This window comes from Nothoprocta perdicaria, unplaced genomic scaffold (assembly GCF_003342845.1).
Source record: "Nothoprocta perdicaria isolate Ctin4 unplaced genomic scaffold, notPer1 scaffold_69, whole genome shotgun sequence".
NCBI classification, from domain to species: Eukaryota; Metazoa; Chordata; class Aves; order Tinamiformes; family Tinamidae; genus Nothoprocta; species Nothoprocta perdicaria.
This window is the reverse complement of record NW_020455965.1, coordinates 330,037-353,195: the sequence shown is the minus strand read 5'-3', so window position 1 is coordinate 353,195 and position 23,159 is coordinate 330,037. Positions and strand designations below refer to the sequence as shown.

At 38.5% G+C, this 23,159-nt stretch overlaps 1 protein-coding gene across 2 annotated transcripts in view; it reads left to right on the top strand.

Annotated features, from left to right (window-relative positions):
* PPP2R5C (protein phosphatase 2 regulatory subunit B'gamma) overlaps positions 1-23,159 on the top strand; it is a 65,916-nt gene that overhangs the window by 17,716 nt on the left and 25,041 nt on the right. The window contains exon 1 of one of the 2 annotated variants that reach the window (XM_026050405.1): positions 6,087-6,195. The exons of the other annotated variant lie outside the window; for it this stretch is intronic. Coding sequence (XP_025906190.1) covers positions 6,102-6,195 — 94 coding nt within the window. The 5' untranslated portion in view covers positions 6,087-6,101. Of the gene's footprint in view, positions 1-6,086; positions 6,196-23,159 lie in introns of those variants that run through there. 2 annotated transcript variants of the gene reach the window in all.

Sequence of the window (23,159 nt, the reverse complement as noted above, 5' to 3'; positions counted from 1 at the left end):
CATTGGAATTTATTTTGTAGCTTCATTTTTGTCTTGTTGTTAGATGGTAAACATAGTGCATATAGCCATAAAGATGGCATTTGTAATTGAGCTTTAATTTTCAAATACCATCCCAAATTGTTTACAGAACTGCTATTTACATCTCAGTTAATTTCTGATCTTGAAAATGCAGATATGTTTTACCAATAAATATATGTGTTAAGGTAGGAAGAGATGAATTAAGTTGACAGATGGGCTATCTAGGCTAACTTTGCAGCGGTGAGGAATGCAGAATATTGTGATGTTTTCTTGGTGCAGATTTTCATGTATTTCACGTTGATGTTTCATTTTTGATCAACCCCAGTTTGCAACTTAAAGCGAAGATGTCTTGCTTAATTTCTTGTTTAGTTGATTTTATGCTTAAATCACACTTTAAATCATTAATACTTTAAAAATAAATATGGCAGGTCAAAGGATGTTATTTTTCTGAGTACATTCCATATACTGGATGTGCAGTTTCATTTCAGAGAGTAGAGAGTCGTGCCAAATTCTGAGTCTGTTTTGTGCAAGAGGATAAGTTTAGGATGGTGTTTCAACTTGTCTGCCTTCAATATAGGACTCAGATAGGGAGAGAGGTGTTATTAAAGCTTTCCAAATGTTTAAGTCATAAATAGCTGTCTAGGGGAGACGACTCAGTTTTTATCCTCTGTAAAAAGATAGTCTGATAGATGAAGATTGGAGAAGAGGTCATTCCAGTTTAAAATTCTGGTACTGAGACCAAGTATTTGTTGAAAAAACTGCTGTAATTGTGAGGAAGGAGGAAAAAGTGAGAATTTCTGAAGAGGTCAGAAACAGAAGACTTGTACATTACCCTTGACTATAGAGACAGCCAAACAAAACTTATGGTCAGAGTGAATTAAAAAGTATATTTATAAGAAAGCTAAAACATAATTACTTCTGTGCTATAAAGTAATTCAACCATGTGTGTTCATAATTTCCAAACTCTTATCAAGATAAGCTCAAACTTGAGCAATGATATTACCTGACCTGGTTTCTTTTTGTTTTTGTGTTTTTTTAACTACCATCCATTTCCTTGAAATGAAGGAGATTCCATATATTATGCATATCCAATGAGTCTGTGGGAACTGTAGAGACAGAAGATATATTTGAGAAGCACTTTTCTACTGAGCTGTTGAGATTGGAGAGTTAAATAGCACCTGTGTCATAGAAACCTATTCCTGCTAGTTATAAATTAGGGAGAGAACAAAAGTGCACTGCTTAGGCCATTCTAGTTTAATCACACTTCTTATGTGCATGCTTAGTAATTAAGGAATTATGTTCAGCTCCAAGGTGGTAGCTTTGCTGTTTAGCTAGAAATATTTTATATGAAGTAAGATTGTATATTATACTGTATAATGCTACTGTAAAAAGATAATTTGTCTTAAGAGGTAGTGCATTTAAATAGCAAAACAACATGGCAAAACAATTTAATTCTCATGGAAAGTATTGGTAAGCACAGTTTTGTGAAACAGTTGATGTTTTTCTCCCTTATATACAAACCGTATTGGACTACCCCAGCATGCTAAGTGCTACCTTCTGGTCCTGGCTGCATTCATGTTTCAATAGCATTTTGGCAACCCTGCTTGGAGATTTTATTTTTTGCCATTTAAATTTAGTAACTTCATATTTTTCAACTTTGATCTTGACTGTCTTAGTGTTGTATAAACACTACAAATATTGCTGTGTTTAAATTTCCTTTTAATGTCTAGCTAAATTATTGAAATAAACATGTGTTGTAAACATAGAATGGCATGAAACAAAATCTGGCAATTCTGTAGTGTTCATACCAGGATGGGAGGGGAGAAAGCTCCATCAAGTCACTTAATATTAAAATACTTCAGCAATTATCTACTCTGAGATATTTTGTAACATGTTAAGGAGTAAGAAATATGACACGGTAAGGGTAAATAACCACCCCAAAAAGTCATCAGGAGAAATATTGTTCTTGAGAAATATGTGTGAATTTCTTTAGCTAGCTTTACATGAAATCATAGGTTTGGATAAATGAGCCATTTTTCATTTCAACTGTCCTATCAAACACCTACTCATTAGTCAGCAGCTGAAAGTGTTAGGAGAATGCTCTACATCTGTCACTGGCAGCATTTCCTACCAAACTTGTTTCCACTGAAGCTTGGATAGAGTCCATAAGAACAGCTTTAAAGTGTGGTATTGTCTTCTTTTCTAGGCTCTAACCTGTCAGTTCAAAGTTTAGGTCTCTCTTAAAGGACCTTGCTACTGTGGCCTTACTTACGGAGAGAGCAGTTCACTCCTTTATAGGCCTTCATCTTTTTTTTCTTTTTTTTTTTTTTTGCCACTGCACTACAGTTTTCCTTTCAATAAACTTCTACTAAGCAAACACTGAGTGCACTATTTACATGTCTAAGTACGAGTGAGTGTTTGCAGGTGAACTAGTATGCCCTCAAATTTTTTTATTATATGTAATTTTTGTGCTTTGTTTCTTGCAATTCACTTGTGTGACCTATGTGATAAGGCAGTTGGTTGCCAATTCTACTTTAAATTGCTGCACTAGAAGGAGTTAATGCTGTCAGTTTTGTAACATGTGAGGTACAGTACCTGCTTCTTAGGAACTCTTTAAGGTGAGGGACTGACACTCCATTCCTGCTTCATTTCCCAGTTAGGGTATGGAATTACGCCTTTTATTCCCTTGGCATTCAGATTAGTGAAACAAAAACAAAGATAAAAGATAAATGTCCTTGTCTAAGGATTTCTCAGGCAAAAAAGAATTCACGTGAGTTTATCCTCTATGTCGTTGACTTTCTCAGAGTATTATTTTTGATTCTCTTGCAACAGAAGTATCTTCAAGAATTTATTCAAGCATCCTCTTCTGCCTCCTACTGATATTTATTAGCTTCTTATATATAGTTATCTCTTCCCTCCCCATTAGTAAATCAATTCATAACTACTTTTTTTTTCTGCTTTTTGTCCCCAGATTATACTGTTCAAAGTAATTCAGCTTCGTTAAATATTTTCCTGTGGTGGCAAAGCAAATCTTGTAAGGCTGAAACAAAGTTGAGCTAGTTAGCAGATTGATCCTTTTCATCTGTAAAAATGCTAAGACACCAGATTTTGCAAATGAGAGAAAGATCTCTTAGATTCAGCTTTTGGAACTCCCTTAAATGTTTCATAAGAAACAAAACAGGAATACACTAAATTAGGACTATTTAAACCAGTTCTGTGGTAATTGGTCTTTGTCGTGGAGTCCTCCTTCAAAGAGGTAGAAATGTGGGCAGGAAATGGATTATTTCACAAGAGAAGACTTATTTGAATGTGACTTGGTGCTTCCCCAGTGCTACTGCTTGCACTGCAAATGTCACACTTAGTCTTCAGCAAAGAATGGTGTGTCTGTGTGTGTGTGGAGGTGATGACTTAAACCATCATTGAAACTTTGCAAATGAATGTCTGGCTACTCAGCCCATACTTTTTGATGCACAGAATAGGAAATCCACTGTAGCTGCTGTGCTCCACTATAGGAGTTAAGAGTGCACACGACCGTTTTAATTTTTGCAGAGAGTCTGAAAGAGAGAGAAGCAGCAGTTGAGCGTTAGAGGAAAGACACAAGTGGAGAGGAGGGGAGGATGCTATAGAACAGCTGCCTTTTAAAGATGTGGTTACTAGATAAACCAGAGTTTTAGCTACAGTTTTAGTTTCATCGTACTGAAGTTTATTATTATAGAACAGTTTACTTCTGATGTGCAATGGAAACTGTTTTTAAAAAAGCCTCCTCATGAAAATATTGTGTATAAATAAAAAAAGACCTGTTCTGTTTTTTCTTCCTTAATCCATCAATTTCTTGTGGTCTGGCAGAGCAGTTTATGGTTTGAAGGGTTTGAAGTCAGCCTTCTTCCTTTTTATTTTTCCCCCCCACCTCACATTCTTAAAATCTAATTATATTAAAAGGCATGTCTCTTAGTCTTTGTTTTGTGAGACTAAAACTTCATATCTGAGCTATGTCCTTAAAATATGTAAGTAGCAAATACTGGATATAAAATAATACTAGATATTCGAAGGAGGGGGGAAAAAAAATGGAAGATATTTTTGAGAATCTTACGAAGTAAAACTCTGCTGTTCTGCCTAGGCTGGAAAGACAAACGATTTGTATCTCTTGCTATCTACTTTAAAAAAAGGACTTAAATAGGTGTCAGCAGCTCATCTAGTACATTTTGCTGTGCACAGAAGCAGATCACCTACATTTGTATCATGCCTTATTTTTGTCCTTTTTTTAAAATTATTAGATCGATAATTTTTAGTATTATGTTTCACTGCCTATTTTGAGAAAGTTTCACTTAGTATCTTAACCTTCCTTGCTGTAGAATGGATTTACTGTCCATAGTGAATGTAGCAGAGCTAATTCCCTTTTCATATTTACTATTTAAAATACTTGGATACCCTCAGCATAGTCTTCTCTACCCAAAAAACACCAAAGCACATAGTAAATATTTTTTTCAGCTTTTATTTTCTGGCTTTTGTTTGTTTCCCCTCAAATCAGCAATATTTTCTAGATGAGTCTCCTTTGAGCTTTCCTCCATCTTTAACATCCTTCTTGACCTGTGACATCCAAAAGGTATCACTTCAGATCAGGCCCCATCAGCAGTCAGCGAACCTAATGACTTTAATGACACTTCCCATGGGTAATGTTTCCCTCATGTACTTCAGCTGGTCTTTCCCCTTCACCCGTTTCAGTGGTTCCCAGTGTAGCTGTACCTCACCAGCGACACCGTGTCCCTGGAGCGTGGTACCACTGCCAGCCAGCTACCGTAGGCCGACTCATTTGCTTCTGCTCCAGATCACAAGCAAATTACGTGATTTAAAAGTCTCTTCCTCATTTTTTAACACCTTTCTTGAGGCGCGATGAGCTGGGCCTGTGTCTTTAGACTGATGTTTAAACATTCGGAGGTGCCGGCAGTACCTGGGGGCGAGGAGGTGCCCGTTGCAGCAGGGGCAGCGCCGTGGGCCCCCCTCCCTCCCAGAGGGGCAGCCCCTGCAGGGTCCCCTGTCATAGAGACCACACTCCCCACGGTTTTGCCAGGAATGCCTTAACTTCAGGTAAAGGCTTAAAAAGGTGGTTTTGCAACTTTTTTTTTTTTTTTGTATTTCTGAGATTACACAATAACAACAGAAAGTCTTTTGTGTGCTAACATACAGTGATATATTGCTTCTTAGTGCTACACTATTTATTCTTAATTTTATGTTTAAGAGGAGGAATGACTTTTTAAAAAGGAAAACTTGAGTTTTAAACCATCCAAATTTAATGTTAAACTTAAGACAGCTCTGTTCTAGCTTGAGATACTATTAGAAGTTTTTAAAAAGCAAACTTAATGAGTTTTCCCAAAGCAAACTTAATGAGTTTTCCCATATGCTACTCCTTGCTAATAAGGGTTTATTAATTCATATATTTTATATATATATGTATAAATATATGATATTCAACAGTTTAACTCCCACTTCACGCTGACTTCAGTATTTCTTTCAAAGGTCTGTTTTTACAGGAGCCACCTTTTAACGTGACCTCTGTAAACCAGCTTCGTCGGGGCTGTTAATGCGAGTGTTCCTCACTGTATTTGGTGGTGCTTGGCGGTTTTACTGAAAGACACCCCCCGTTTTGCTCTTTTCAGGAAAAGATGCGCGCGCCGCTTCTAGCAGGTGTGCGCCGAGCCTTCCTGGGGGGAGGGATAAAGAGTAAAAAGTAAAATATTCCTCCGGATTAATGTGGAAAGGAAAGGTAATAACTGAAACTCGGACTGAAAGGTAATAACTGAAACGCCGGGACTCGGCCGGGGGGGGGCCGTGGGTGGAGTGAGGCGGGCGCGGGGGCGCGCGCGGGCGGGGCCGGGGCCGCGCGCGGGGCCGCGCCTCCTTTGCGGCTCCCTCGGTGTCATTTGAAGCGGCGGGCGGCAGCCAATGGGGCGCGCGCCGCCCGCTGACGTCACGCGCCGTCCTGTCCCTCCAGCTGCGGAGCGCTTCGCGTTCTGCCTTTTTTTAAACTAAAATGGAGGCCGGGTGCCCGCCGTGAGGAATGCGCCGCCCTCCCCGCCGCAGCCTCGATGTTGACATGTAACAGAGCCGGCGGCAGGATGGTGGTGGACGCGGCCAGTTCCAACGGGCCCTTCCAGCCCGTGGCCCTCTTGCACATCAGAGGTGAGTTATTGTGTTTCGGGAAGCGCTGCCCTCCCGCCCGGGCTGCTAAATGGCCATTGTGGCCCTCGGGTGAGGGCAGCGGGGAGTAGCACCGTCCATCTCGCTCCGCCGCAGGCCCGGTGGAAGAGGGGGAGTGTGGAAGGTGGCTCCGTGCGAAGGGCGCCGCGGGAGCCGGGCGGCTTCGCGAGGCATTCCGTAGTTAAAAGCAGGTTTTGCTGCTTTCTGCCGTGCCTCTCCCATCCCCCCCCGAGCCGCGCTGATGTCAAAGGATGTGAAGTCACTACCCCAGAAAGGTACCGAGCAGGGGGAGGGAAGAGCCGAGTTATCCCTGTGCTCTTCCCATGGAATAAGGCCACGCTCCGTGCTCTTCGCGTGCACGGATTAGCTGGGGCTCCTTTAAAACCGCTCCGGGAGATGCTGAAGGGATTGGGAGCCTTGGAGGCAGGGAAGAGATGTGACATTTATTATGAGCGCATCCCTTATGGATTCCGGAGGCATTTCCTAGAAGAGATGTGGTTCTGCTTTAACAAGCAAGCTCTCATGCAGCAATTGGCCGATGCAGTTTTGAATCTGTAATTTCTTCACAGAATACGTTTGTGTGCATTTAGAGAATTAGCACATTGCAGATCTGCACTTTAGTTCATCAGGAAAACGTGTTAGTGTGGTACTTTCACATCATACTATGAGTGTATTCACCTTTGGCTCTCTGTTTTTGCAGTTAGTAAAATCTAGCACGGAACTGGTTTTTTTTTCTCTTTATTTTTTTTCTTTAAAGGATAAGCAAGTTTCTTATCTGACTGAAACATATATTTCTAAATACCTTCCTTGCCAGGGTTTTGTTTTAGAACTTTTTATGAAACCAGAGCGCGTGTTAGATGGGATCAGCACACCTGGAACAATGGCTTTGGTATCATGCAGCACAGCTGATACCCGGCCTCATTACCGCTGTGGCTCCGCTTTCACTGACGTAAGCTGGGTGCTCGCAGCGAAGAGAATGTTTCCTCATGGAAAATACGCTGAAAACGTTGAAAATACCTTGCTTTGCAAATTTAAAGAAACATAGATTGTACAGAAGGTTGCTCTTTGAGCAGTATCACTGGTCTTCGGTGAATTAAGAAATTAGGATTTCTCTCTTTTACGAGAGCAGCATCCTTATCTGAGACTAGATGTATTCTAGAAGACTCTAATTTTGATCTGCGTGGGGAGGTGGAGGGGGAATGAGATAAAATTTCCTTGAGTTACAATAAGGAGTCTGCTTGTTGTCAAGGGAATATAAACGTAGCTGCCTGAACTGCAGACAGGCTTTAGTAGCTTTTCCCTCTGCGCAGATCGTGCCAAATTATCTTATTTCTCTGACATGCTGCCATTTAAAATGTTCGAGGCATCATCTTTTAGGTACAAATAGATTTTAGGCAAAACAAATGAAGTTTGGAAGCAGAATTGCAAAATGGTATGCATGATCCTTAATAATTCTTTGTCTTAATATGAGAATAAATTCACAAGATATGAGCCATGTAATCCATGTTGTGCAACTCAAACTCATAATTGTAAAAATAATGCATTTTAACAAACTATTATGGAATTTACATTTTCTAAGAACTAATGATTTACCCATTGATTGGAGGGTGAAGTGTATGTGCGTGGTTTTTTTTTTTTTTTTTTTTTTTTTTTTTTTTTTTTTAGTAGACGGCATACCGAGATCTATACTCTTTCCAGATAAGACGCGTGCTCGACCGATCATCATGGAGATCCAGGAGCTTCTTGTAAATGATTAAGGAATAACCAGGAGGTTGTTTTGTGTTTCAAGTGGTAGGAAATCAAATGGAGACTGTGCCATGATAGCACAGAGAAGACTCTTGATATTGAGGGTGGACATGTATCTCTTCCTCTCTTCCATACACATGTGCAGAAGTTGTGCTGCCTTTTTTTTTTTTTTTTTCTTTGAATACTTTAGATAACTAGCTGTACTCTTACCGGTAGTGATTTGCCTCCAAAGTAAAGTTTATGAGGACTATATATTTTCTTTTTTAATTTTATTTAATAAACAGTGGTGAATATGAACTGGTAACTCTGAAGCCTAATAACAAATGTTTAGTACTTGTTCTAATCCATGCTACTTTACAGTTGTCTGGTGAATGGTTGAGAATCAGGTTGTCAGTTCTGAAATAAAAATTGCAGTCTTGGTTTTAACTGTGAAACACATTCTGTGCCTGTATTGTATGGAATAGGCAAAGTCTGCAGAAAATGAAAGGATCTCCTTGTCTGGTGCGGTTTGGAAGTTTACCTTCTCCCCTTCTTCCAGTTCTGCAGGCAGCTTCTTTTGTCTGTGCTGTTTATTGCTTTGCCAAAGTTGTTGCAAAAGTGGACATAGGTGATTTTTAAACCTGATGTTCTGAGCACTTGGAGCAGGAAATATAGATGTGTTAGAATGTGGTGATTGTTGCCGTTACTCATACCTGCCTGAACCCCAGTAAGGGCTGGCGTTTGTAGGAAGGGAGGTGGCTCATCCTCCAGCAGCTCCTTTGGCTGCTAGTGGTCTAATCCAGCTAGCAGTGATAAGGCGTAGCTGCCTAAGCTCCTGCTGGGTTCCTTGGAGAAGAGTTGTGTGGACAGAACTTAGGAGTGATCCCCTCTCACACTTGGGAGTTGTCTTTAAGCTCAAGCCTTTGCTCGTAGTCATTGCCTGAGCTTAGCTGCAGCCTTATCAATGTAAGGCTGTGTACGTGACTGCTCTGGATCCTGAGCTGCTGACTCGACTTTTTTGGGTCGACCTGCCTCTTCGCTGCAGACTTGTTGAGCAGCCACTGGCCTGTTGGCTGACCCTGGTTACTGTCGGTAGCCCTGCTCTCCTCCTCTTGTGCAGCTGCTGGGGGACTGTGCTCTTTGTCACAGTTGGAGGCTGCTGGCAGTTGTTCAAGACGACTGTGTAGAAATCGGGTCTGCAGAAGATGACTTTGGACCCATTGTTGGAAAACAGCAGGCACCAGAAGAGCCTGAAGTGAAGATGAGCAGCATAGGGCTTAAACAAGTAGCTGTAGGTTGTTTATATTTGAAACACTAGAGTAATGAGAGTGTTCGGCCTAATAGGAGAGTGAAGCCTTTGATTGTCCCAAGTGCAACAGGTTTTCCGGATTTGAACTGCGCTGTTGCTGCACTGGTCTTTTCTAGAGTAGAATGCAATGTATAAAGACCAGCTGAACTGCTCGTCGCTGAGTTGTCATGTGTTGGATCAATCCAGAGCTTCCAAGAACATTAAGCTTTCAGCTTGAGCAGCCATTATGGCCTTGGAATAACTGCTCTGGCTTATCACTTGTGTACAGACTCCAGCTTGCAGTTGATTACGAAAGAAATCACCTATCTGAAGCAACTGGTTATGGGATATCTGCTTGGAGCAGATCCCTTAGGATATTCCTATATTAACAGGTCAGTTGTTTTAAAGATGATATTAGAGCAGTACAGAGGAGAAGGTTGTTAAGGACTTTGAATTTAAGATTTTATGTCAGGATGATGTTTTCAAGATGTTTCTTTCTTGTGGTGCTCTCCCAAAGGCTCAAGCCCTAGAGATGGGAGTGCACTCAGAACCCTGACTCTGAGGATGGAGATGAGTTAGGTTGGACCTGGGAGAACATACGAGAACCTTTGGGTTTTCATCTCAGTCCTTTGAGTGAAAAAGGATCTGCAGAAGCAGCATGGATTAGGACAAAAGTAAACATTTGTCACTAGACTACAGAGTTACCAGTGTGTATTTGCTGTTCATACTCTTTCTGAAAATTGCAGCTGTCATATAACCAGCACTTACATAAAAATAACTGATCTCAATTCTTCATATAGTGAGATTATGAATATCCATTGATTGGAGCAGGGGAGTAGTACACAGATTTTTCATTAGGAAAAATTTCATTAGGTTCAATCCTGTTGAGAATTTTCTTAGTACTGTTTTATTGGTAGTGTAGAAGTAGCCCACCTGACAGTGTTTTTATGAAGTCAGTACATGGGAGTGTGAGCAGAATATTGGCAACAGCCTGCCCTGCACTGGCAGAATTAGTGGGATATAAGAGTTTCTTTAGTGACTTAGTTGCTGACTGTCTGGAATCAGTAATGTCTGTTCATGCTTTTCAGACTTTATTCTCAAGATGTTTTGCAAGACATACTGAAAGTTGTGTGGGAAGGAGGATGAGAACACCCTGATACTGTGTTAATGCTTCGTGCAGCCCTGTAGCATAGCTCAAAATACCTCCCTGTCCCGGCTTCTCCCTTGGCTTCCAAGGTAGCAGCAGCTCTTGTCAGACCTGGCTCTTTTGTCATTTTAAAGTAATTTTATATTTTGTGAAAAAGTTTCTTGACTTTTTCCAAAAGAAAAGATATCAGAAGCATTAATGTTAACTTCATCAATTATTTCTGTGCTACCTGTGTGAATTAATCTTAAGTGATTCATGTTTCCTGTTCCCAGAGTGCTTTTCTGTGGTTTGTAAGCAAAACTGTGAGTGGTAATATCATTTTTGTGATGTTGATATCTGAGTATTTGTCTAGAAATTGGAATTCCTGATGAAATATATTTTTTTTTGGTGTGTTTGAAGCTCTTCAGTTGTGTTAGGCAGCAGATGTTCTACATCCAGCACCCTCAGTGGTGTGTTCCTGGCTGCCTTTGTACTGTGCATCTGGATGCAAAGGGTTTTCTAATACCCATGCACTGCTGGCAGGTTCTTAAGGCAACCAGGTGCTAGCTAGATGCATTTCCACTGGCATCATATTTTTGTACTTCACTATGAAATGTTCAGGTTCTTCAGACAATAAATAAATACAGGAAGCAACTTCCAAAAGACTGAGCAACAGAGTGCATTGAAACCTGAGCTGTGCGATTTACTTTCAAAGCATGAAAAGCATGACACTTCCATTTGAAAAAAAGAACTTGGTGAAATACTTCTTTCTTGAAAATAATTGACATTTACATACATATATTAAGCCATACTTGCTAATAGTCATGAAGATGGCAGGAATTATTTGTGCTTAAAATAATTTGCAGTTTATTAAAAGGGAGGCTCACAGTTCAGAAATAACAGGCCAAGTTCATCAGGCAGAAGAGCACCATCAACCTCCTAATTTGCAAAAGGAGACTTGGAGAACTGGGTTTGCTCAGCTTGGGGACGAGACGGCTGAGGGGAGATACTGCTGCCATCTTGAAATAACTAATGGGAAGGTGTGGAGAACAGAGTCAGACTGTCCTCATCGCCACACGATGATGGAATGAGAGGTGACAGGTACAAGTTGCAACACAGGAAATTGCGATTCTGTACAAGGGAAAACTTCTTCACTGTAAAAGTGGTTAAATGCTCAAACAAGCTGCCAAGAGGATCCGTCAAGTCTCCGTGCTTGGAGATGCTCAGAACTTGCCTGGGCAGTGCTCTGAGCAGCCCAGGCTGTCCAGCTCACCCTGCTTGCAGAGAAGGAACCAACCAGAAGGTACCTTCTGAAGAAAGTTATTTTATGATTCTTTGTTGCATGTGAGACTGAAAAGTGACTGGCATTTTGCTAATTAAAAAAAAAAAATTGTCTTGATTTCCAGAGTCAAAAAGAAAGCTGTGGTTGTGTGCAAGGTGGTGGGTTTTGTGTGTGCTCCTTTTTTGTTTTTTTTTTGTAATAGAACTACCCATAACTCCATAACAAGCCAGAAGTCATCTGTTTCCCTCACAGTATTTTTTTTTTATATTTTTCCCATTGCTGACAAATGTCATATACATAATTTATCTGCTCAGTATTGTGAGATCTTTCTATGGTTCTTTGCAGTCAGCTTTAAACTGAATATTGCATTAATGAACTCTGTGACGTGACTGTTCATATGTTATTTATGAAAACATTGAACTTTATTGGTTCTTTAATAGATCTTTACATGATGCTTCTGATAATCATGCACCATTAGTAATACTATTACATTTAATCCCCTCTGAAAAATCCAGAGAGAACTTTTGTTTCCCATCCTTCTAAAACTTTCCAAGAACTGAGAAAAATTTGGAATGTAATTGCCTTTATAGGTCCTCTGTTCTCTTTTTTGCTGTTCATGTTTTTATTACGATTTGGAACTGTCTCAAACTGATGGTAAAAGTGTAGCCAGAAAATCTCAATGCCAACTGTGCTATTTTGTTCTCTGCTGTTAGTGGAGATGGCAACAGAAAGTGAATCTATTTTATTCTAATTGTATTTCCTATGTAGTTATATTCTTTCTGCCTTCTTAAAGTGAAGCAAGGATCATGGTGATATCTTGCAATTTGAGTAGTTTCTTAAAAACTCTGCCATTCATAGAGTTAGAGCAAACATTTAATATGTGATGTTGCTGTCAGATCCTTTCTTTTGCATGTCATGTTGGTGCATGATGCATAGAGGTATTTCTGTGTAATTGCTGTTTTTCAAGAATAATTCTTAAATTGTGTCCCAGCGTTATCAACATCAGGAAAGAAAATTAAAGCCAGATTGAAGATGTCCCAAAAGGGCAGATTACAAATGTTTTTCAGTCATTTGGTTCTGAGTTTTAGTATGCAAAATATAAAACTGCTTAGAGAAGAAAATATGCATATCTCCTAAAAATCTCTCTACTTTTGGAAGAGGTGGTGAAGCTCATGACATGTTACAGTGCTGCAAAAATTCAGGCAATGCTTTGTTTATCTCCTTGAAATAGCTAATTGGACATTTGATACTTAATTTCCATTCCAAGATCAGAGCTTGGACTTCTTGTCTTGATGGAAACTGTAATGCTATATCAAGCATCTTCTGTTAATTTTCATAACAGTGTTTGCATGCCCTTCTGTTTTCCATGTAAGTAAATAATTTTTTAAATGATGAACTTCATGAGTTTAAGCATGTGCATTTGTTTGAAATTTAATTCCTTCTCTTTAATCCTTCAATGGGTTGAAACTTTCAATAAGCACTTAATTTACTGTGCAGTGGTGGTGGTTTTTATTGCTGGAATTGAGTAAAATCTTCCTGGGATGCAGAGTAGACATGTTGGGGGTTTTGTTTGTTTGTTTTCCTCCCACGGGTGCTTTCATCAAGATAATGAGCCTTGCTAGTTCTCCTCAAATTTAGTTGACATAAAACATCAATTTATGGCTACTTCTAAAAATTCTAGGTTTGTTCGTAGCTCTGTGGAAATAGTCTTATGCAAAAGACCTTCAAAACTGTCTTCGCCCATGGCCGGTCCATGTTTTTTGTCCTGTCCGTGGGTCATGGTTGCATTTGTTTGTTTTGGAATCATGGAATCAAGTGGATAAAGCTCAGCTGAGTTAAAGGAGATAAAAATGCTTGCTCTTTCCCTTTCTCCCCTGTTTACCAATTACTGATAATTGAAGACCCACTTACTTGTTTGGCCTCATTCCTGTTCCATCCCACTGAGCCACCCCGTGGTGCATCAGTGTTCAGCCTGACTTCTGGCTTTGTAGACATCTTTTTCCTTCACAGATTTCCTACAACCTCCCAGCAAGTAACCAGTCAGTGCTCTTCTCTAGCATTGCCTAGCCAGTTTTACGCTGGATTGTCTGCTTTGAAACCCGTCTACCCTTCCCTTCTAAAAATATTGCTTCCAAAGGAAAGAGAAATAAGATCCTCATCCTCAAGAACAAGCAGCAATCTTATTCTTAATTAACCTAGTCCTTTTGTATCCATTTGGATTGTGAAATTTGTTTCTGAAACGATTTCATCAGTTACTTTTAGCTAATTATCTAAATTATCAAAGAAGTGATAAATGTGGTATGATTTACTTATTGCTTTTTGTGATGGATTTTAGAATATATTTAAATATACAGAGAAGGTACAGAGCCAGATGTAGTTTTATTATTATTTTTATTCAGTCAGCAGTTTTTGACTAAAAACGTGTTTTAGGGCTGTTGGTGGGGAACATGTTTGTTTAATACTTGACCCAGAGCAGTCTTGAAGGAGCATTACTTATTACGCTTGCTACTGTTATTAACCTGGCTTATTACTTCTTTGCTTAGTGTGCAGAGAAGTGCATTGCACTATGTTTTACTTTTCTCTTTCATCTGTTTCATTTATCAGGGTATTTTATTGTTGTTGCTCCTTGTGCTTCACTTTCCCTCTTAGTGTAGATCTTCAGTTCGTGTCAAGTGTCTGCACATATGTTCAGTTGTTGGAAACAGTGTGGATGTAAAGTGTTTACACTTCCTTAAAATCTTTTAAGGCTATGAGTGTAGAAGAAGTTTTTGGAATGGGATTTCTTGTTAACTGATATTTCAGTTAAATTATATATTTTTAAAAGAAACCCAGAATAACCTGGAATTAATTTTTCAAGTTTGAGTCCCTGTTTAATCTGCCCTTCAAAGAAAACAATTGTATAAATATAAATTCATCTTTTTCTCAACTTTTATTCATACATCAGAAATCTTACAGTTGGTGATTGCTGCTGGGAAATGCATTTCAGGATTAAATTTCAGCTTAATCTGTTTCTGAGAATTTTCATTCCCACTTGTGTTCAAAGATTTTAATAATTGATATCAACTGCTGTGAAGTCAACTAATTGTCTCCACAGGCTATCAGATAGCGTTAGCTGTTGAAACTGTATTTTAAACCACATAGCTTAAGCCTGCTCTAACAGTTTTTTGTGGGACAGGAACGGTTAGACCATCCACAGGCAGGACGTTCCTCTGGTGCCAGCACCTTGCACTGTCTAACCTTCATGCCAAGGTTCATGCCTAACATTCTGCCCTGCTGCTAATCAATTCCATGTTCCAACCATACAAATCATGCAGTGCAATTCCTGCTACAGTTTGTCAATTAATTGTTTATGTCTAGTGCAATTAAATTTGGAGGCTTTTTTGGTTCGACGTGGTTAACAGTAAGGGTGGAAAGAGACAGATTTATGCCAGGCTTCAATTTTCATGGTGCCATAGCCCATAAATTGCCTTTGTTACAGATAATTATCTAAATTTTATAAAGTAAATATTTTCTTTACAGATTGTCTGAAGAAGTGATGACGTATGAAACATAATTGTTGTAAAAACTAAACAAAAATGATATATTGGAGACATTAGTTGTAGCAGTCTGCTAGTTTTCATTTTGAGCGTTTCTATGGAGGTTTTTTATTCATATTTTTAAATTAAAATACCAAGTATGTGTCTTCAGACAGCCTCTAGAATCCAATTTTTGCATTGCTTTCCTATTTAAAATGGAAGCATAAAAACATCACTGATGTTTCAAAGGTGTCCTATATTCATATGTTCATTCAGGGTATAATGGAAAGAAAACTTGATTAGAATTGATCAAAGCTTGGCATCCTTTAAATAGAATAAGGAAACAGTATCTTTATCTAGTCTTTGATTTGGGGGAGAGGAGGGGAGACTTTTATTTGAAAATGTTTTCCAGATAAAATACAGCTCTAATACCAGAATCCTCATTCCAAGCCACTCCCCGTTTTCTTCTCTTTTGTTTCTTCAGGTCTAATATACTACATGAAGTATCTTAAACTCCAAAAAATGATGTGCATGATTTTTGGAGGACTGTCTGTTCAGTTATTTACATGTTACAAGAACTTTTTTTTCTATTTGTCCCAATAGGAAATTAGGGTCTTACTGAGCTTTGAACGTACTCTATAAAGTAAAACTTTAGTGAAGTATTTAACAGACTCATTCTTCTCCTCCCTTCATCTTTTTGGAAGCTTAGGATTCATTATCGTAGCTTAATAAAGAATGCTAAAGTTTATTTTAAATTGAAGAAATTATGTTGCTTTTACAAATAATTTCTATTTTTTCAGAAAACCATAGCTAAAAGTAATCATAACATATTTTGGGACATTTGGGGAGAAAGTGAAATACCTAAACGTATCTAATTGAGCTAATGGACACATCAGTCTTGGGTATGTAGCTAATACAGCTGAATTTATACTTTGTAAGCTTATGAATTTATTGGGAGCCCAATTTATTATATGGTGAAACTATGCTCTGTTCTGCTGTGTGAGGTAAAATTTGGTGCAAATTATCAGCAGAGTGTCAATTTTTTGGCAGCTTAAGCGACATTAGGAATGCTGTTGCTAGAAAGTCCTATTTTTGTTCTTACTAGAATTTCTTTGAAACTGAAGGCTGGTTTGGCTAGAGACTAAAGGTATCTGAATGAATGAAGGAAACCTGTGTGTTGTGAGATAAGTGTGATATGAAGAAAATGATGTTGGATTGTGCAATAAGGATTTTCATAACAATTTGAATTTAATGGAGAGCTTGTAATTCTTGAAAAAAAATAATGTGCAGATGTATTACATGTTTAATCTTCTTAAACATGATGATGTTGAAAGTGCACATTTTGGTATGTTTCGAAATGTGCACATTCGGCTTTCTGCTGTGTTTGAGCCAAAGCTTTTTTTGCTGAATACTTGTACTAATTATCATTAGCTTTTGACATGGCCAGCATTGGCTGCAAAGCAAGCTACTGACTCACTCTATGAGTTTTTTCCTAAAATCTTGTTGCTGTCCTTGCTTGACCATGTCTTTGTGGTATGCCACATGGCACAGAGTCCCCAGATTTCCCAAGTGTACATGGAACAACATAAGTGTCCCATAGGCCAGCAGCAGGAAAAACATGTACTGACCTGGGAGGCAGAAGTCTTGAGGAGTATGCAAGAAAGAAGGGGAACTTGCAATCTATTAGAAGTTATTGAGAAATTATTGTAAGGAAAGCAACAACAAAAAAAAGCCTTGGTAGTATTTGGCAATACTCCTACATACCTTTTAATGAGTTCTGAATGCTGTGTGATGATTTTGGCTGTCTGTAGTTGCTCAGGACCTAGGTTTGCATCTCAGCAAAGAGTTATCTTTCTTGTAAAAGCCCTGCCTTCAAACATACTTTTTTAGAGATTCATAGGTTCTTTTTCTCTAGCAAATGCAGGAATTTTCAAAAGAGCAGATATTGTAGAAAGTCAATTAGGAAACTAGGTAGAAAGCTATGAATGGCTTTTCATGCTTTCTAATCTATTAACGTTATCTCTTTCAAAACCAAGACATGACCCAACATTCTTCAATGAAATCTGTGAGATATCTATTGTTATTCTAAATCCTATAAATTCATGTATCTTATTTCACCATTATTATGCATTCAGTTTATGTAAAACTTTGGATACAAGATTAACGTGCGTGTGTTGACGCATCCAGCAATAGCTGGGAAGTAAGGAGTGGGGGAGGAGGTTCCCTTATGCTGCTTGTCAGTGCTTGGGGTGTTGGAAAACGGTGGGCTTTGCTGTCATATTAATTGTGAGTATGCCAGAAAGCTCTGTTGTGAGGTCTTTATCTGCTTTGTTTCTTTATTGCCTTATTAAGACAGTGTTTGAGTGGTGTGGGTTTTTTTCCGTTGTCTATTTGATTATCCCTGCTGTCATTTTTCCACTAATTTTCAAGTAGAATTTTTATTTCATTAGCTCAAGCCCATTTCCGCTTGTTTCACTTGTCATTTCCAGTATAAGCATTCCTCTTCTTCTTCACAGCACATTACCTTTCAAGTATTTATGCAGTTATCACTTCGGGTATTTTCTCCCTCCTCTTAAACATCTCTTAATCTGCTAAGAATCTTTGTTTCTTTGGGACTATTTTAAATATTATTCTCAAGCTTTTTACCTTTGTTTCCTCCATTCCATAGTGTATTAAACTAGTCTCCTGCACAAGCATGAGTAGGTGAAATAATTTCTTAGATTAAATTGTGTTTAGTTCCAGATTGCAGGTCAGCACAAAAATGTTGTCAGTGCTGTTTATTGAAAAAAATAGATGAACATTTGTTACTCCTAGCCAGGCCTTTGTTTTCTAAAAACATAACTTATTTTAACAAAACCAGTAGAGTACCTGAATCCCTCCAAAATGGAACTGTTTGAAAATATATTAAAATACAGTTTACTTTTTTGATTTAGATAGAAAACGTCACGTGCAATTTCAAGTACTGCTTGTAAGCTTTATTTTCTCTCATGGTCTAGTGAAGTAATTATTGTAATTTGAGTGCCAGCACCGTGCAGATGTGTTCCTAAACATGAAGCCTTCGCAGTGCAGTCTCAGCAAAGAGGGGACTGAGAAAAAGCTCTTGCTTCCGTGTGTGTGTGTGTGTATTTGTGTGTGTATTACCTGGAGAGCAGCTGAGCAGGGTTTCTGAAGGCGCTCAGTTCCTTGAGGCAGCGCGGAGGGCACAGCAGCTCCTGCTCCGCTCTGCGTGCCCTGAACACCTCACTGCTGCTGCGGGGCTTGCAGGCTGTAGATGCAGAGGAGGGTGCTGCTCAGAGGGCTCAAGTTCAGGCTTGGGTACGAGGACTACTCGAGCTTGGGTTGTGGGCACTTCCCTTGGACGTCTGTCTGGCATTCTGAGTTCACCTTCTAACCAGGCTTGATAATATGGTGCTATTGTTTGAAATATTAAGCATTTTATTGTGATCATTGTAAAAGCTGTAAATACATCTGAAATATCTTTAATTATCAATATGGTTTCCTTGGGCTCATGGGCTTTGTTGTTCTAGATCAGGCTGAAATCCCGTGCAAAATCCTTTTAAGTAGTCCATGTAAAATCCAGTGCTGTGTTTCTTTTTTAGAAAAAAAAAAAAAGCGCTTCTACTTGAATCAGTAATGATCCAAATGAAACAATGAAATCTCTTGTTATATTCAGCGTTAAGATGTCATATGTATTTTCCATTTCAGTGTATACACATCATATCTTGCTTGCTTTGAGTTGTTTACAGGGAAGGCTTACTTGTGTTTCCTGTGTTGCTAGTTAATTATGGTAACTTCTTGTAATCGTTATTTATCTTTGTGTACAATAAACTGTACATTTTCATGCTGCAAGTCCTGCAGTAAGTAATAGCATTAATTAAAATTATTCATGCGTGATTTAGATGATTTTTTTCTCCATTTTCTGTCCAATATATATGTAGGTTAAGATGGTTTTATCTGGGAGAGTTTTATTTGTTACTAAGCAGTGTTAATTATTGTTTTTTCTCATGTCCTGCAGTCCCTCAACCTTCACATCTAGCAATTCTGGTTTTATTTAGTAAAGATTTTGAACCTTGCTTGTTCTGAGGAAAATGCTGTCATGCACTTAAACTCAAGCATCAGAAAACAAAAAAAAAAATTCAGAATGAAACAAAAAAACGGGTTTCCTAGAACATGCTGGACTCCTCTTGTTGAAGTACAGCTGTATAATGCAAACTACAAAGCTTCAGTTCATGTGGTGGTGGCTGTGTGTTTCCATGTTCCCATGGGTAGCTGATTTGAAAGACCCAAAGACTTGGAGCAGTTACCAGAAACTTGATGGTCTGCTCTGAGTATACTCAAGTAGGTGCTGTCTGTGTAAAACTACATTAGGAATTGCTAGAAAGTTTATCTGAACGTGAGACTGAGGGACTTTTGAAGAAAATATTTCTACTACAGAGGAAGACGGGCAATAGTACTGTTTAAACGCTAGCTGATAAGGATAGGTGTGTGGGATTGATTAGGCGGTCTCAAGGTTATAGTAGTGTTACTATCTAGATCCAGTTCTGAAAGCATTGAATAATATGTAATATAAACAGAGGCTGGCAAATGGAGTTTCTTGAAGAATAATTCCATATGTCAGTCTGAGTAGTGCTGAGGAGTAGCTTTCAAATAACCGCTGCCTTCTCAACCACTGAGACACCAGAGTTCCCAGTTACAAAATTTTACTTAATGCCACCGTGTTCAGACGTGGCAGTTAAGCAATGGGACATCAGTGGTTATCAGCTAATGGAAGTAGAAGGGATGTTGAGAAAAGAATTGCCATAGGTAACTGAAAGGACATAACCTGATAGGCCCCAGCGTAAGTGACTCCTTGGAGCATCTCAGAATTATTTTTTGCAAGTACGTGTAAATTCTCTGCACAGATTTATCTATGGCCTAACCAAGGCAAAGTCAGCTTCTTAGCCACATGTCTATATGCTGAGCAGTACAGAATATGCAGTAGTACACAAAGACTAATGCACTTAAATTTTTAAGCCAATTCAAAATGCCAGGCTCGCATCGTAAGGGTGTTTGTTAACAATCTGTGACTTCCGTGCTAATTTAACAATTCCTCTCTTTTTTTGGGTTAGTGTATTGCAAATTATTGTAATAACTATATGCCCATTGTGTGTATGACTACAGTCTCTATTTAGGCTTTGGGTGTTGTAGTGCACACTCAGAGCACGGTATCCCTATGTGAAATCATTATGCATCAGGCTGAGCCACTCTGTTTTACAGTTAATTGGAAAAAGGTAACCCTTTTAACCACTTTGTGCATACAAGAACTTTTAAATACAAGCCATAAATATATTTGGCTTTCAGTATGCAGGTTACTCAGTTAAATAATCTTTCCGGGACAAATGGAAAGTACGGTTTTTAATTGAAATAGGCAGTGTTTATATATTTAGCTACAAAATTTATGCCTTTGTGGTTTAAAGTATTTTCAAATAGTTCATACTTGAATGTTGTTGTTGTATTTGCCAGGCAGTTGTTGCTTTGATTAGATGCCTGTCTTTAAGCCCCCTTCTTTCTAGGTTTAGAGCTCTTTACTATCAGTGGTGTCCGAAGGCCACTGATAAGGTCTGTACCTGGTTCTAGTTTCTTTCCTATATCCTGGTGTGTGTTTTGCATGTTCTTCAGGTTTATTACTGTATTCCTCCCTTAGAATTAACGTTTGGAGCAATTTGGTGTGCCTAGCTCTGTGTGTGTAGTTGTGTTCTTTTTTTTTTTTTTGGTGTTTTTTTTTAATTTTTTTTATCTATTTGCTAGCTATTTTAGATTAAGAAAACCTTGTTGTCCAGTTTTATTATAGCAAAAATACTTTTGAAAGCAACTTCTTCTGGAGAGGAAAAAAAATCGGGCTTTTATTGTCTTAGACTTGTCAGGCAGATGTAGGAGAACTGCACACTGTGCTAACTACTTGACTGGGTTGTAGAAATATGTCGAAACATTCAGTTTATTAGGTTGCATGTATGGGGTTATATGCATATACTCAGTAGTATTATTTGGAATATATTGCAGTGATGATAGCTATTGCTGTTCTTGTTTAAGAAAGTTTTAGCATTTTATGGTACTCTAAGGAAAATGATAAGCTCTGTGTTGGAAGAAGCGGAAGAAAACTGGAGAAGTATTTAGAATAGCCGTCTAGTCTGGCTTTGTCTCCAACATATTATAATGCCCTTATAGTTCATATCTAACAATAAAAAAGGAGCTATGCAAAAACAAAAAATGTGTTATTAAAACACTAATTTATGCGGGCACTTTTTGCAGTGTATTCACATTTCTTGTCTTAAAGCTTAAGTGCTTGTTTTAATTGGACATAAATTTTTGCTGCCGTCCAAGTATGATCATGTTTTGTCTGCATCTGGCCACTTCCTTCAGTATCCTCTGCAGTCAGTACAAGCCCCTGCCTTGAAAGTTATGGTCCTGGTCTAGAGTGCCTTTGTGGCACCTTGTAATATCCTGTGTATTAATACTCATTGATGCTGTCAATGAGATTACCTGAGCAAATGTTAAAAAGCATGTCTAGTGTTGCGGTTTTGTTTGTTTTTGTCAAAGGTAAAGCCCTACAGACTTGAAGAAGCATGTGTTTTGTTTTGTAACTGCTTCAGCAGCAGCTGTTGACAAAAATTTCATGCCTTATATATGAATATTTATAAACAATAGTAGTATTTTTCCTAACAGTAACCTTAAACTAAATTCACAGGCCTATGTGTGGATTCCAAAGTGATTAAGAACTTACCTTACATCCTTTCATTTCAAATTACAGTTATTGCTTATAATTGTTGACTCTGTGTGTGATGCCCTGAAGGTTCAATATTTTAGAACACGCTCATGGTAAATGCAGTGTTAGCTGTGTGGTTATAAATTCTCTGTATCATGTTTGAAGCATTCAATCTAATTGCACTTTACATGCAAGCACTAAATATTTAATTGCTCAGAATCACCAGGGAGGTTTACGGCCTTGAAGCAGAGGAAGCAAGAACAGGGAGGCAGTAACTTAAACTCCTCAGAAAGTAGGTATTCTTGCCAGCCCTAAAAATATCCCTGCACAAAGCACTGCCTAAAGTCTTCCTCTTTTGTCTCCAAGGAGGAAAATTTCCTTCCTTCCTTAGAAATGGATAAAAACAATGATACAGACAATGAATGATCTCTAGATGATCTCTAGAGGTCCCTTCCAACCTTGAATATTCTGTGATTGTGTGAATTTTGAGGCATTTCTGAAAGTATTAGCACTTTCAGACTTGTGGTCTTGGGATGCTCTGTTGAAGACCAGACATGCTGGCCCCAGGGGCATCTGAAGTCTCTTAGGTATTTTTAAGAGGCATCACCCCCAGAAAGAAATTGATTAAACTTACACCCACTTAATAACAGGTGCCCTGGTCGTGAGGAACAGTGTAACAAGAAAAGCACCAGTTCAGTGATATTGGAAAAGAACTAGAGAGACTAGCATGATGAATCCATCCAAGATGCTTCACTTGGACATTTGAAGGGAAGATAACAGGGCAGAAACTTTCGATCAATTAATATGTTTTCTTACCAATGGAGTGATCAAAGAGTAAATACCAGACTGGACTTTCACCGTGTGTGTGGTTCTTTGTGTTTTGGTTTGTTTTTTTTGTTTGTTTGTTTTCTCTCCCATAACTTTTTTTAATATCTTATACTCTCTGTGGTGAGTAGTGAAAATGTTATTTCTGTATGTGTTTCAATTAAAGGTTTCTAGTCAGTGATCAAGCACGGGCTTTTCTAGAGAACCAATATTGTTTTAATCTTGCAGTTTTGGCCACGGCCACAGAATCTTAACTCTCGTACATGGAAAATGAGCATTGAAATAAACCATATTCTTACACATTCAGTAAAGAGTTGAAGATCTTTAGCCTATCTTCTTTCCATTTAAAAATCACTTTAGATGTCACTGAAGTTTTTGAAGACTTGTGAATTCTCTTTTGCCTGGATGTGGTTACTGCAGTAGCAATGCTCATTTAAAAAAAT